At 42.0% G+C, this 15,420-nt stretch overlaps 1 protein-coding gene and 1 long non-coding RNA gene across 8 annotated transcripts in view; one reads left to right on the top strand and one right to left on the bottom strand.

Annotated features, from left to right (window-relative positions):
- The first annotated feature begins 1,761 nt into the window (after positions 1-1,761).
- On the top strand, positions 1,762-13,056 carry PHF6 (PHD finger protein 6). 3 transcript variants are annotated; one of them, XM_039354776.1, is made up of 10 exons: positions 1,762-1,956; positions 5,702-5,880; positions 6,312-6,413; positions 7,831-7,964; positions 8,080-8,123; positions 8,725-8,885; positions 9,008-9,151; positions 9,672-9,776; positions 10,305-10,438; positions 10,999-13,056. In XM_039354776.1, the coding sequence occupies exons 2-10, from the start codon at positions 5,743-5,745 to the stop codon at positions 11,132-11,134; spliced, it is 1,098 nt and encodes a 365-aa protein (XP_039210710.1). In that variant the 5' UTR covers positions 1,762-1,956; positions 5,702-5,742; the 3' UTR covers positions 11,135-13,056. The 3 variants fall into 3 exon arrangements, with proteins under 3 accessions (XP_039210710.1, XP_039210712.1, XP_039210709.1); XM_039354778.1 differs by having other exon boundaries at positions 1,763-1,956; positions 5,698-5,880; positions 8,728-8,885; XM_039354775.1 differs by having other exon boundaries at positions 1,763-1,956; positions 5,698-5,880.
- LOC120313182 overlaps positions 11,239-15,420 on the bottom strand; it is a 28,302-nt gene continuing 24,120 nt past the window's right edge. For 4 of the 5 annotated variants that reach the window (XR_005558078.1, XR_005558081.1, XR_005558082.1 and 1 more), the window contains one exon: positions 11,239-11,624. This is a non-coding gene — a long non-coding RNA (uncharacterized LOC120313182). Of the gene's footprint in view, positions 15,276-15,420 lie in introns of all 5 variants that reach the window. The other variant, XR_005558080.1, reaches the window with a different exon arrangement.

Genomic DNA, 15,420 nt, shown 5'->3' with positions numbered 1-15,420 from the left:
CAAATATCTGCAGGCAGAGGATTTGGGGAATTGTAGTCCCACACCATACACCAGCTTTGTAAGTTGGGACCTTCTGTGGTTTTCAGCTGCTGGAAATGGACAAAACCATCACTTTTTACACCCATTTCCACAACCTGGTTCACTATCCATATTGTTGGCTTGAAGCAACCCTCCCCCCCCACTCCTTTGGAGGTGGCTTATAATATGGTAGGGAAAACAAGGTTGAGCAAACAATTTTGTGTGCAGATGCCATAGTAGCCTCTCCACAGTGCTTTCCATTCTGTTTCCAAGGAGAGTGAGGGAAAAGCTTTGTTGCACCTTTGCCCAGCTGGGGAGCTGGTGCAAAAAAGAGGAGGGGGAGGAAATAGAATGTGGCAAGCAGGCTGGAAAGGGGGCAGTTAATTAGTCCTGGCTTGCAAAACCATCATGCGTCCCTCTTTATGCTTTTGCATAAAGTAATCTTTCCATTGGAAAATGTGATTGCTCCCCCCCCAGCAATTACCACAGTTCTTGTATGCAAGCCCTCTCCCCCCCCCCCAAAAAAAAACAGTTCTCCCCTCTCAACTTCATTTTAACCACAGGACAAGCCTTTGAGGTAGGCTAGATTGAGAGGTTGCAGCATTCACACCCTTCAAACGTGGTTTGTTTAGTTTAGTGGGATGTATAAACCCATCTCCTGAGTTTTGTAAATGCTCCTCCTTGTCTAGCAAACCATCAGGTCCTGCTTCACTGGAGGCAGATTCGAACTTCATGCTAGCCAGTAAATTTGCTCATTCCTGTTTGCCGAAGCTTGTCCAATCAGCCGAGGGCATAAGCCATAAGGAAGCAAATCCTATTGTCCTCGTTTCCATTTCTCATGAAGCCCTAGTGTGGCAGGTGGAAACTAGCTTCGGTGTATCATGTGAGCATTTGCAAAAGGCTGGCAAGCCAGATTTGTTTTTAAAGAGGCTGGCAGGTGTAAAGTTAGATGGGTTTCCATCCAATGCATGTCATGTGGCTACCTTGAATTTCAATCCTGTAGAAAAATAGGTGTTTTTCAAACTTGGCTACTTGAAGGGGGGTGGACTTCAACTCCTAGAATTCCCCAGCCACAAAAAGCCTGGAAGAAAGTCTTCCTGGAGGTTTAAATTTCCCTTTTTTCATTTGTTTGGAGTCTGCTTGTCAGGGCCGTCCTTGGCCAGGAGGGGGAGCCTTTCCGCAGCTCGAGAAACGCCGTTGCTTTTGCAGCACAAAAAGCCCGCAAAAGTTTTAAATGCGCCGATTTTCTGTCCACACGTGTTTGCACGCCCAGCATATGTGCCATCAGACACCACGGGACCTCATTACTTTTCGTACATATATAAAGGGGCGCGTGGTTTTGTTTTTTTTCCCCAAAGCAATGAAACAATTGTACTTTAAATAAATCATTTAAATTCCCGGCTGATCGGAATGCATTCGAAAGTACTACGACACCAAATAGATCAAAAATAACAAGAGGAACCTTCGCGCATGCTTAGTAGCTTCGCAGCTGCGTCGGGCACCTGCTTCCTTTTCGATGCGCCTGCGTAGAAGCCCCACTTCAACCCTTCCCGGGAAGTGGAAGCAAATACACACGCGCAACTTTTCTTCCACAGGAGATAGGCTGTTGGCCTCATCCCAACCGTCGCGCAGCCTTCTGCGCACGCGCTTCTCCGACCGCCCTCCCCTTAGGGGCGTTTCCCTTTTCCCTCGGCGCGTGCGCAACGGGAGGGGAAGGGGTGACGTAGGACGCCGGTCGCGCGGCGGACGCTCGCTCGCTAGTGGCGCGCTGTACGTCCCTTGCGTGCTGGCGTCAGGCTCCGCGGTGCCTCTCCTGCTGCCCCTCCGAATGAAAGGGAGCGGGCGAGCGGCGGCAGCGGCGGAGATCGCGGTTCGGTTCTGAGCGGCGCTTTCCCCGAGTCCCCGGCTTCCCTCTGCCTCGTTGGCCTGAGCCACCCGGTGAGTCCCGCGCCCAGACGCCACCCCGGCCGGTTGCTATGGAAACAATCCTCCCCCACCCCCTTTCCCTAGGGGGCAGGGGTCCGAGAGGGAAGGGCCGCCACTTCCGGGGAGCTTCAGCCCTGCCCGCCCCCCGAGGGAGAGGGGTCCCCGCAGGCCCCAGGGAGAGGAGCCGGGCGCGGTCCTGCGAAGGAGGTCCCTGCTGGCTGGCGGGTCCTCAGAAGACGTGGGGGCCCTACCGCCCCCGCCCTCTTTTCCCCTACCTCGAAGAGGAGGTGGCTGATGGGTCCGGGGGGGGTGCTCTTCCAAGCCAAGCTGGGGGGAAGAGACTTGCCCGCCTGCCTGGGGTGGGGAGGTGGGCTCTGCCCCTGGCCTCAGAATAGAATGGAATGGAATGGAATAGAATAGAGCTGGAAGGGGCCTTGGAGGTCTTCTAGTCCAGCCCCCTTCTCAAGTAGGAGTCCCTATATCATTCCAGACAAATGGCTGTCCAGTCTCTTCTTAAAAACCTGCAGTGATGGAGCAGCCACAATTTCTGGAGACAAGCTATTCCACTGGTTAATTGTCCTCCCTGGGGGCTGCTCTCCAGGAGCTGTGGAGACAGAATCCTGGATGCTCTCATAACGTGGGGATGCCGGAGTGCCAGCTCCGCAGTTGGCATCTCAGGCAACCCTGCAGCTGCAGCTGTACAAGGTGGGCTGATGTGGTCTCCCTATCCGGGATCTAAGGGGGAGCTCTGGTTTTGCTCCGTGGGGGCTTCAGCCTCTGGCCCGGCTCAGTTCAGGGGGTTTCTAGCACTGCTCCCTCCTGAGCCGGGAGCTGAACTGACTGAAATCCGGAGTTCTCACTGCTTCAGTGGTGCCAGGGGCTTTCCTAAAGGAAGAATGCCTGTCCGCATCTAGCATCTATTGCTTTACAACTCTCTCACCAACACCTTATTTCAACTGTAAACTGTATAATTTAAGCACTTAAGGGAATGCTTCTCTCCTGGTTATCTGGATTCCCACATTTGCAGGTCATAGTCCTTGGAGCTATGGGTAATCTGACCAGGGTGGCGGTGGTCTCCTCTCATGGAGGCCAATGGGAGGTTCTTGGCTCACCTTTTCATTCTGAAGTTAGTTGAGTGTATCGCCTTCAGATTGCAAAAGAGCCACGGAAGTCATTGCTTTCTCAAAAGATGATACCCAAACCCACAAGAGACCGAGTTCTTTCCTCTGACTTATGTCTGGGTGACAGTAGGAAACTGGGGGTGGGGGGAGTGGTGAAAGAAGTCCCTGTCACCCTGTTGTGCGCAGGCCCTCTGCTCTGATTAAGCTGCCCTTAATCAGCTTGTCCCCCATTGCTGATTAATTGACCCTCATAATCATTAAGGCCTTTTGCACCTGCTACTGTGAATATAAACCATGTATACCTCCGTAGTGTGAAAGTGGGTACTTAATGGTTTTTCACACGGTTAACCTATGTGTCCAACATCACATTTTGGGAAAAAAGAATTGGCTTTGTCATTACTTGTATTCTGCATGTCTTTAGGGCTAAGATGATGTCATTGGCATCTGTCTTTTCTAATTTCTAACTGCAGCGAAGGGTGGAGAACCTGAATAATCAAGAGACCCTGAAAGATATATTAATATATTAAGGGTGGGATGACAAAAGTAGCCATGTAGAAGAACAGATATCAGCGTTTTCAGAAACATATTTTACAGTGTTTATAGTCTGAAAAATATTTTTAGTTATTCTATGTTTCTGAAATGCTGGTTGGTATAGTATGTATTGTGGCAAAAGATCCATGGTCACAAATGTGGTTACAAATCCAAGAAAACCATATTTTAAACTTTGCCTATAACCGAATACCTTGGATTTCCTCCAGGTACTTGGTCATCTTGAGATCTATGAAGCATGAATCTCTTAGAAAAGGGGCATGCTGGGGCTTGACTAGCAGCTTAAAAGTAGCAAGCATGTCGACAAGCTCTTGAATTTCCCTCCTTGCCCTCAGCGTAGGTGACATCATTGCTGCCTTCCCTCCTTGGGGGCCAAATAAAGCCTGCTGCTGTGGAGCTTTCTTTTTAGGACCCCTCTGTCCCCCTCCTTTGCTTTGGGAACCATCCACTGAGGAAAGCAGCGGAGGCTACTAGAAGAGCAAACGATGCAACAGATATGTGGGGCAAGGAACCAAGCTTGCCTTCTTCTGAGAAAGCCTCTTACACCAAAGGTGGTCTTGCTTCCCTAGACAGCCCTATTTTTTCAAAGCTCAAGTCATAAGGATGTCCTCCGCTTAGAACTTAGTGGCCCTCCTGAAGGGCCCAGTCTAGCATGTCTTTATTTGGGGTTCTGAGTGGGGCTGCAAATGAGAAGGTAAGCCTTGGGTTTGTGTGTGATACATTTCTGGAATTCATGTCACATTAATATGCATCTCACAGCGATGGGGAGGCTGTATTGTCCAGCGAGAAAAATATTGCTAAGCTTTTTAAAAAAACATTGAACCATTGTTAGCTCAGAACTTGTCAAAGGAGCTTTCAGTACCAAAATCACAAATGTACATCTGGATTAAAAAAAATTTTTTTGTCAGAATGTATTCGAAATTCTCCTATCTGGACCCCTTTGGAAATCATTCACAAAATAGTTTTGGGAAAGAACATAGAGAACCGATAAATTAAATGCCGATAAATTAAGGCTATGTAGAATTATTTTAAAAACAATCTCTATTCAAGACAAAACTGAGTGCTCTTATTCCAGTATAGCAAGTGAAGCTAGAATTTTTACTGTAAGAAAAGTAATGCTAGTGCTATATGCTGAGGTTTTTTTCCTGGTGGGAAAATAGAACATTCTGCATTCTCAGGAAGCTGGACAATATGGGTTTTCAAGTATGTGATATTACAAGTATTGATAGTCATTTTTCTAACCAATTTCCAGAAATTATTAAATGGCTAATAGATGCTGTTCACAATTCTCAACAAGCTGTGATCTTACAACAGTCTTAGATTGGATACCAAGATGAGCCATGCACTGGCCTCTTCGACCTAATGCTCTTTGATGGCATGGCGTGGAATTATGTGCTCCATGGACTTCTCTCATTAATTGGGATTTAAGATGAGGGTGAGGGTCTCCCAGAAAACTGAATGAAGCCAACAGCAGTTTGCAGCCCCAGATGTGTCTGGAGCCTAAATCTGATATTGATGGGACATTGTGATATGAAATGATTTTGCTTTGATTTTCTTCCTGTTTGGAGGAGAAATGTTCCACTAATTTTTATTCCTTTAAAAATGTTTGTAACATGGCATCAAGTCAGTTTTCTCTTGTATATAAATTGATTACCTAAGGCTCTATCTTAGAACAAATGCAAAGAGTGTCCATATGCTGTACATTCATTTTCAGATTCCTGTTTTTCTAGAATGCGTATACAATGGGCACTTCCAGAAAATCCTAAAAGAAGAGAACTTTAGAATAAAGCCTGGACAGCTTTGTTCCTAGAGCCCAAAGGATCGTGACATCTCCTCTCCTGCGCTGCAGTAATCTTTGCAGATTGCCTTTGGAGAATTATTGTTTTTCACTGAGTCACAGTTTTTTCTTCCTTGTAGAATGACACTTTTGGAAGCATGCAGGTCTGTTAGAGGAGTGACACTCTAGCTTTCCCTATTTACCTTTGGGTGCTTAATGATGAAGCTGGCTTTGATGAGGAATACTGAGGAGCCTCTCTGGTAAATAAAAGTATCATTTTTATTGATTGGTTTTTCTAACTTTTAGGTAGGATTGAACCCGTATACTTCAAGACATTTAAAAAAAAAAAACATGTCGGGTACCATTGGACAGAAGAAGGGCCCCAGGAGGCAGCGCAAGTGTGGCTTCTGCCGGTCCAACAAAGAAGATGAATGTGGGCAGCTGTTGCTCTCGGAAAACCAGAAGGTGGCAGCCCATCATAAATGTATGGTAAGTCCCAGGAGCCTGGTTCTGGAGGGGGGCCAGGACAGGGGGTTGCAGGGGAGAGAGGGAGGAAAGAGGTGAAGAGGTGTGTAATTCTTCCTTGCCTCTTTCTTCTCCCAGAGGCCTCCGTGATTACTTTTAGCATGTGCCTTTCTTCATTGTGATGTAGCTGACCTGGTGTTAAGGTGACTTTAATTTCTGTCAAGCTGTTATGTTTGGTTCCTGAATGAACATCAGCCTAGGACAAGATTGCACATTGTGTCCGTTACATTGAAGCTTGAGAGACAGGCATAATTTCAGAGAGATGGCCTTGCTAGTCTCTTGCAGGAAACCAGCTTTGTACTGCTTCTGTGCTAGGATCCCCTATGTTGGATTAAATATATTCCAATCTACAAGAGCATAACACAGTTCTGAGTAATTTTTTTCTGTATGTTTAGCTTTTCTCATCTGCTCTGGTGTCTTCACACACCGATAACGAGAGCCTTGGAGGTTTTTCCATTGAAGATGTACAGAAAGAAATAAAAAGAGGCACAAAACTGGTAAGCTAACATTGCTGGTAGTAATAGAATTTAAACATGGAATGTTCTAAAGATGTTCATTTTAAAATCTTGTCTTGGTAGTCCTTGCACAAACCTTCCCCAATTTGAACAACAAAACTGTAGAACTATATATGTAGAGATCCAATCTTGTGGAAGAAATGGATATTTATGCTGTTTTTCTGCTTAGAGGTTCTGCTTTTCAAAAAAATGGGTATATTATCATATGGTCAATAAAACAGAAAATTCCTGAACAGAAGTTTTCTTGTGTCATCAGATCATTCTGAAAAGGATAGACCATTTTAAACTTTTATATGTTGCCAATTTATACCTTGAGCTCTAAGTGGCTTAGACCATTTTATAGGAGAGATGTATCACGCTGTACCAAGGGAGGTGTTAGCTTTAACTTTTCTACTAAGTTGTTCCAAAGTTAAGTCCCTCCACCAAAAAGGCATGATTAAAGCTTAAGGTTAAGTATGTCTGTGATGGAGCTGCAAATTACAACTCCCTTGAAGATCTATGAATGTGGGGCACACTGTATACAGTAGATAAAGACAATCATGGAAGTAATGGGGTCCAGGCCATCTGAGATTTTACACAATTTATCAGCAGACTCTAGTTAAATCCCCCCATTGCCACTAATATAATGTGGCTATTCAAATCACCGTTGGGTTAATTAAACAGTGGACTAATCTTGCAGTAGTCATATCTGCAGAATTTTTGATATATACTCGCATGTGGAGACACTGCAGATAGAAATGTCTGATGACTTTGAACATGTGAAGCTGTGTGGTCTTGCTGGGTAGGAACCCTGAGTAGCAGTGACTTTTTAAGACTGTGGGCTGGAAGTTGAGATTTCTCTGAGCAGAGATGCCAACAATCAAAAGTTGTCCTTTGTCCTATCAAAAGAATTCAAACCCTTAGAAAGAGAGCATTTGCTTTATTTTGGAACCTGCAGTCTCTTCTAATAAATACAGTACAATTTTGGCTCTCTCAAAATCAATGGCGGCATCACTGCTAACGCTAGTGAAGTGGAGAGCTATTATCTTCATCTCAGTTGAAGTGATTTTGAGAATTGGAGACAGTGATTTGGGTTATTGGCCCGTTCAAGATTGATCCGAGATGGAAGAAGCTTAGAAATCCTTGGTTGTGGTCCTTGGCCAGCTAGTTCCCAGAAGGTTAAATTGTGCCAGATGTTCTGTGGTTATCTTCCAACTACTAGGTAGAAGGTCATCTGTGGAATGTAGCCTAGCTTCTGAAGATTCTCTTCCGCTTTTCATTGGAGGCTGTAACTGGAGTCTTGCCCTGTTCACATTTTAAAATAGCAATAAAGGACAGGCCAGGTTATCTCACCCCGTCTCTGTTGCTGTTGACAGGAAGAGCAGAAGCCCTAATGCAGCAGTCTTCCTTTTGCTTTCAGAAGTGCTCCCTATGCCATTGTCCAGGGGCAACCATTGGCTGTGATGTAAAAACCTGCCACAAGACGTATCACTATTATTGTGCATTGCATGATCAAGCACAAATCCGAGAGAAACCTTCGCAAGGCATATATATGTGAGTATGTCTCATTAAATTGAAGGGATCCAGCATTTTTTTTTAATGGTAGCTATCTTGGCTAAAGCCCCAGAATAGTTAAATAACTTGGTTTTCTCTTGTGTTCTCTTCCTAGGATATTATGTCGAAAACACAAGAAAGTACCACACAATTCTGAAGGTAAAGCTATCCACAGTTTGTGGTGGTTCTCATCTCTCTGGATCAAATGCTCAATTTTTTTCTCTCCATGAAAAGTGTTAAGAGTGGTTAGGAAAACAAGCATTTCTTTGTATCAGTTTAAAATTCCTTTCTAGAGTGTTCTTCCGCAAACCTTATGTTCTTGAGATATACTCAGCTATGGTTCCTATCAAACCCCAGCAACTGAGCGGATTGGGAGGGACCAGAACTGTAGTCAACCCATTTTATGAGGAATGGGTTGTGGAAGAGCGCTTGCAAGGAATGTTGAGAGATGAAAGATTAATTTGGGTTACTTTGACAATTTCTAATCTTTGGCTCAGATGCAAAGTAGGAAGTGAGCAGAGAGAGGGATATTGGCATTAGTAGCCCTCCCTCTAAATCAGGATGGATTATAATAAAAGTTTTTCCTTGATAATTGAAACCTTCTTCCGCGGATCCTTTGGTCTTTTTAATGGTGAAACAGAGCGGCTGTTTTGAGATGGGGCTGCTTTTTCCCCAAAATTTCTAATGTCTACAGGACTGGATCACAGGTCAAACCTTTCAAGTTGCTTGTCTTTGTGTTTGTACCTTTGCCCTCCCCCAGCAGATTTAGAAGAAGGTCTAAATGATCATGAGCTGGATCCGTCTCCTCCAAAAAAGAGGGGTCGCAAAGGAAGGCCCAGAAAGACGAGCCTTAAAGGGCAGTCGGAAGATGCTCGGTCAACATCTTCGCACGGCACAGATGATGTAGAAAGCAGTTCTTATGTAAGGAATTTGTGTGTTAAAATCCCTTCAAAGAAGTACCAGGCTTTCTCTTTCAGTTGCCTTCTCTAGAAATTGTATTTGTTTTTCTGGCATATTATTTTAGAAAAGTATTTTTCTTTCAGAGAGACAGATCACCCTACAGAAGCAGCCCCAATGATACAAAACCTAAATGTGGATTCTGTCATGCAGGTGAAGAAGAAAATGAAGCTCGAGGGAAGCTTCATATATTCAATGCCAAAAAGGCAGCAGCACATTACAAGTGCATGGTGAGAAACGGAATGGTGTCTTCCCTTTTTCTGGTTCACTGGGTAGTCCTAAATCAAACCTGGGCACTTTAAGACCCGTGGACTTCAACTCCCAGAGATCCTGAGCCAGGAGTTTCCAAATATTTCATCTCTCCCTGCTAGCCTCTGTCATTATTACACTAATCTTGAGTTAGAGCCTCATGATTCTAATTTATCAAAAAAATGTGGTTTTAAAATATGGCTTAGTGTTATGTGTAAATGCAGGCTGCTTGTCTGATTCGGTAGCAAGCAGGCTTTTTGGACACATGGCATTCAGCGTCTAACCGTCAGACCAAAGCCAAGAAGATTGAGAGGCACTCAAGAAAAGGTCCTCCAGTCTTGCATGGCATCTGGTTTATTGCCTCTGAATCTCGTGTTCCTGGCAGGCTTCTCTGGATCCCTTTCCCCAGTCAAGCCTTCTGGACTGAGAGTTGTCCCTAGTTTTTGTCTCAGCCAAGCTCCAGCTATGCTTCTGAAGCCTTATGTCTCTTTTTCTTCCCAGCTGTTCTCTTCTGGTACTGTGCAACTGACAACAACTTCCCGGGCAGAGTTTGGTGATTTTGATATTAAAACTGTACTTCAAGAAATCAAACGCGGAAAGAGAATGGTATGCTCTTTCAATTTGAAACTTGATGTTCCACCTCTGTTTTGTCTCATGCAGTGATCTGAGGGATGCATATAGGAGTCCCTTTTCTCTTTTTTCTCACGGTGAGCACATGACCAGAGTGGCCCAGTAACTGTGGCGGTTAGGCAGAAATTTTAATCTTGCTGTTATTCCTGTGCTGACCTATAACCTTCAGCTTGGAGGAAAGACTGCTGGAGCTCCCTTACTGTGACTGCCAATCTCTGCTTTTAAAACTTTTGAATCAGTAGTCTCTCCTACCAGAAGGAACTCTGAACATTGTTACTTCACGCAAACGTGCTTGTTTTGTCCTTTCCCACAAGATCTCTAGACTGGACACCCTGCATCTCGTACTTTTTGCATTTCAGTCATCAGGAAAAATAGCTGCTCAACTCTTATCAGAAAATTTTATTCGAATTGTAAGCTTTCCAAGAAGGAAATTAAATATGCCGCTGGCTTGCCAGCCCAGCCTTATTTCACCTCATCCTTCTTTCATTTCTCTCTTCATGACAGAAATGTACCCTCTGTAGTCAGTCTGGCGCTACAATTGGATGTGAAATTAAAGCTTGTATCAAGACTTACCATTACCATTGTGGAGTGCAGGACAAAGCAAAATACATTGAAAACATGTCACGGGGCATTTACAAGTGAGTTGTACCTCTCTTTGTTCATTTGATTGCGTGTAGCTACATTATTCGTTCTTCAAAAAACTGTAAACCTAGGACATTGGTAAAAACTAATGGTGCATTGAATCGGCTGAAGGAGTTTTAAATCAGGAAGTATATTCAGGTTAAGGCCAGGAAAGCATGCTTGCTGGAGATGGTCTTACATTTGTTTGGATTAAGAAACATGGGCTGCTCTTGGATTGACAGAGGACATGAGACAACATGTTTCTTGGAGATGTGATACATTTTTGTGACTCTAGGTTCAGTTTGTGGCTTTTAATGCAATAAAATCAATGTTGCCTCCTTTCAAGCTGTTTACTGAACCTTTCCTAGGTAGTTGATGATGAGAACTGGTGTTTATGTATAGCAGATGCCTCACCTAAGTAGAAGTTGAATAAAGTTGATTGGATGTGCCAACCCAGGTTATGTAGCAATCTGCTGCATGAACCAGGAGTGCTTTGGCTGAGATTACAGGCTGCCAGATCAGCCTCTTGCTTAAGCTGCCCTAATAGATCCTTTTTTTCTTTTCACATTTTCTCCAGGCTTTATTGTAAAAACCATAGTGGAAATGATGAACGAGATGAAGAGGATGAGGAGCGAGAAAGTAAAAGCCGGGCAAAGTCGGTAGCTGATCACAGTGCAATTCCACAGCAGCAGCAGCAACTCAATGGAAATTAGGTATGAAGTTGTCACCTGCCAGTCCTCCTCCTGAGATACCACTGTACAATTGATGTAGTTGTTGTTAGTGGTAAGACATTTTAAGCTGAGCATATGCCAATACGTGGTTTTTATTTTATTTTATTTTTTAAAAAAAACTGGAGCCCCATGGCACAAAAACTGGGGAGATTTCTCAAATTCATCTAACTCTAAAGAAGACTCCACTCATCGGTCAATAAATATTGCTGTTATGTTCGATTGGTAACATGCTTTTATTCTTGACTATTTTAAAATTTACCATTTCCTCATCATCTATTAAATAGGTTTCAAGTGACTGAGTTAAACTGGGAATGAATAAGACATCCATAACTACTAATCTTTTTTAATGCTTAGTAACTTTTTTTTCTACTGCCTGTTAGAAATGTCCTTGAACTGCCAGAAACGTTCACGTGTATGAGCCTTCAGCAGAAGTTGTTTCACATGTCAATATTATGTAGGTAATCTGCAGTGCCTGGAGAAACACACATAGAGAAACACGGTATCAGTGAGGTGTAATTTGTACAATGTCAACGCTGTGACAGATGTTGAAATAGTAAATCCTGTTCCTGGACCTGGAATTAAATTTCTGATTTGGAAAACGTTCAGTGGCTTTGTGATCACAGCGACTGTCAAAAGTTTTTACTTACAACTTGGATGTGCCTATTTTGATAGCACGGCTGCAGAATGTGTGCATTTTACATTTTTCTTCCCATGCAAATTACAGAAGCAAACCAGAAGGCAATGAACTAATCCCTTTTGCAAAATGGCCAATGTACAAAAAACGATTCTTAGCTCAAGACACCTGCCTTTGAGTCTTTGGTGTAGCTCTGTTGGGAGGATTCTACTGCCCGGAGATCGCTCTGGCCACTGCTGACTGTAAGCTGTGAGAGTCATGCCAAAAGGCAGTGGTTCATTCTTTCCTTCCGCTCTCCTTTTATTTGAACCCTGTGGCTGGAATAACTGAAAAAAAGGTGTTGTCTTCTGGAAGTGTTCAATGCTGGCCCATTTCTCTTAGATTTCCAAGTTACTGCATAATGCTCACTTTGGAATTTAATCCCCTCAATTGGGCATCATACCTCAAGTGCTCTGTGCTGTGTAGAACACAAGTTTTGTCCATATATATATATATATATATATATATATATATATATATATATATATATATATATATATATATCGTATACTGTATGCTGTAAGAAAAATGAAAATAAGACATCGAGTCATGTCTTTTTGTTTTTGAGGTAAGAGGTCAGTATTTATTTTGTGTCTTGTGACCACTATATGAGAATGTTTTGATATTTCATCAAAGTTTCCTGGCAGATCAGTGAGTGCTGTTAACCTGCAAGGATGGCTGAAATTATGTTAAGTCTTAACATCCCAGTTTCAACGTCATAGAATCCTGGTATTTCTTGTAATTACTTCAGGTGTTTTGGTTGAACCTATTCTAAAAACAAAGTTAAATTAGTTAGCAAACTGCCAATTTTACTCTTCAGATATTTTTCTTATCTCTCAAAATGTCAGATTAAGGCAGCAGATTGGAACAGGCTGACAGTTGGATGAAAAGCTGAGAACATCCACTAGCAGTTGACACTGCAAAAAAAAAAACTTTCTGTGATATCTTTGTTTATGAAGTCTTGTTTATTTTTTTATTTTTAATCTTTTGTCTGCTTTTTTTAAAAATGCATTTCATTGTCTTGAGGGACTCACTATTGTGTATAAGAACCTCTAAGGCTCTCAAGTTGAAAATCAATCCATTTGGGTTTGAAAACTTCCTGGAAGAATGCAGTTTAGTAGGAAAGTTGTGTATAAAAATGAATCTGTTAATTGCTCTTACTCCATTGACCAATTTTTTTATTTTGTAATGTAACTTTCAAAATTAAAGGCGCCACTTGTACTGAAATAGATTTTTTTAGCAGGCTGTGCAGTTTTTCAAAAGAATGGGTTGTGTTGTGTTCTTTAAATGTCCTGTAACTACGGTATATCAAAAATTTAACGAAGTATGTTGGTTGGGGTTAATTTTGGGGAAATGATCCAGAAAGCTTGCACATTTTTCTGAATTTTAGACTAATAAAAGTAATGTGCTGAAATTGTATATGGAGAATGAATACCTGATCTCTCTAGTATAAAGATTATTGATTTCCCAGAAATCTATTCTTTGTTCTTTGATAAACATAACTTAAAAAGCCAGTGGGAGTTCTCATTTCTATTCCATTTATTTAAAACGTCTAATTGGGACTAGATGATAGAACTTTCTTGCTCTTCTGGATGTTAAGACCATGAAACTTCATTATAACTTCCTGTTTAAATCTGATATTCATGAGAAAAGCTGACAGCTATGGAAACTGTGCCTTGTGGACTTAGTTAAAAATAGGATGATGTTGTACAAATAGGATGATGTTGTACATGCCATTTCAATAGGAAATTCTGTTTCCAGTCTTACTTCAATCTGCAGTAGTTTTCCACATTGCAAAGTACATAAAAGGGCAGAGTGTTGAAAGGATCAGATTCCATTATTTGCCTGAAATAATATTAGAATTTCATCAAGGATATTTTGCCTTTAAAACAAAAAACAGTCTTTCACAATAAAAGGTGTAATTCTGCTTTTTGTGTCCTTCTGAGTAGACCAAAGCTGCCAGAATGAAAGGCACAACCCACCCTAACAATTATAAGGGTCCTCTTATGAGTCTGCTTAATAGCCATTTGGTGTCCATGACTGACCAAATCGGTGCAGACGCTGTCTCCAGTAGACTCTGCTTTGAAGGCCATAGAGAACACTATTTCCCTTCCAATTCACTTCTAGCAAATCGTTGCTGAGGGTGCAGTGAGGGAACACTCCTACGTACATAACTTAAAGAGGAAAAGATGCAATGAAAATCAAAATATTGATCATTTGCAGCCATGTATAAAAATTTGTAAGTACATTCTGTTGGACTGAGAAGAGAGGTCCTGTTTCAGTCCGTTGCCTGTTGTATTTTTTTTTTTTTTTGCTTGCAAGGAATTTTCTACAGGCATCTTTAGAAAGCATGTTGTGTATTCGGCCATGTTGTCTTCATCAAGTCCTGCTGCAGATGTAAATCTGCTTTTTTACTTTCTTGGACTGGGGTCACAGCAATTGTGTTGGAACGTAGCTTCTCCCAAACAGCATTTTTGCTTCTAGGACAAAAGAGCTTATTTTCCACCAAGTCTTCAATAGTACTGTTGTAAATATTCATTTATATAGTGCTATCAATGTGTGTGTATTCCTTAGAAGTATATAAAAATGTTGTCCCTGCTTCTAAAAAGGTTATTGTCTAAAATTTATCTCAGAGGCAAGAAATTAAGAGGAAGTATGTGAGATAGAAGACCCTGCTCCTAAGGCATGTGTTGTAATCTTGTGCTCACTTGAAATACGCCATGACAAGATTTATTTCTGACCAAATGATAGTGTTGCACTTGTTTCAAAAATACCTGTAGTTCTTGGCTATGCCTAAAAAGGCTCTTTAGTTCCGCTTGGAGTTTTTGTTGCATTTTTTAAACAGGATTAGAACTAATCCAGGTTTTATTTTAAATGCAGGCATAGGCATACAAGGAAAATTGGCTTTTCTGGGTTTCAGACCAGAGTCTTGTCTTTTGCCTTCATTCCGCTGGAGAAACAGCTATCTTTTGAAAATACATGTGTCATCATGCTCAAGACAATTCCCTATTTCTTTGAATTATCAGCCACACTAGCATAGGGCTTCACTCTTGGAACATAAGAGATGTATGTTCCAAGAGTGAACATACTGTACCGAGGCTATCATTTTTATTCTTTAGAATGCACAGGAGCACTGATAATAACTACGTTTATTACATTTCAGATCTCCCCCAAAACAAAATTCTATAGGCAGTACAAAAGAAAGAGACAGCAGATAATAATGAAGATAAAACCTAGTCCTAGAGCATAGATACAGCAACTTAAAAGTTCTAAAATGATGTTGTAGTTGCCAAAATATATCAGGAAATAAAATAATGATCCAGCACATCTGGTAACAATATGTAAGTATTAATGAGTGATTTGAAGGATATCACCATGTCTTACTTTGTTTAATGGAGGCATCTGAAAGAGAACTTTGGGTAAATATAACACATGTTCCTCCATGTACGGCTGCAAAGAAAGGTAGAAGTTTGCTTGTCTAGAACTTGCATTCATTTGTTTAGCAATCTCAAGGCAAGGAAATTAGAAGGATGGTAGGATTCATCCTCCTGTTTACTAACGGCCTTGAATTACCAGTGCAACCATTGGAACCAGA

Source organism: Crotalus tigris, unplaced genomic scaffold (assembly GCF_016545835.1).
Source record: "Crotalus tigris isolate CLP2741 ecotype Arizona unplaced genomic scaffold, ASM1654583v1 scf7180000018585.330925593:3314079, whole genome shotgun sequence".
Lineage (NCBI taxonomy): Eukaryota > Metazoa > Chordata > Lepidosauria > Squamata > Viperidae > Crotalus > Crotalus tigris.
This window is presented reverse-complemented; position numbering and strand designations above follow the sequence as displayed.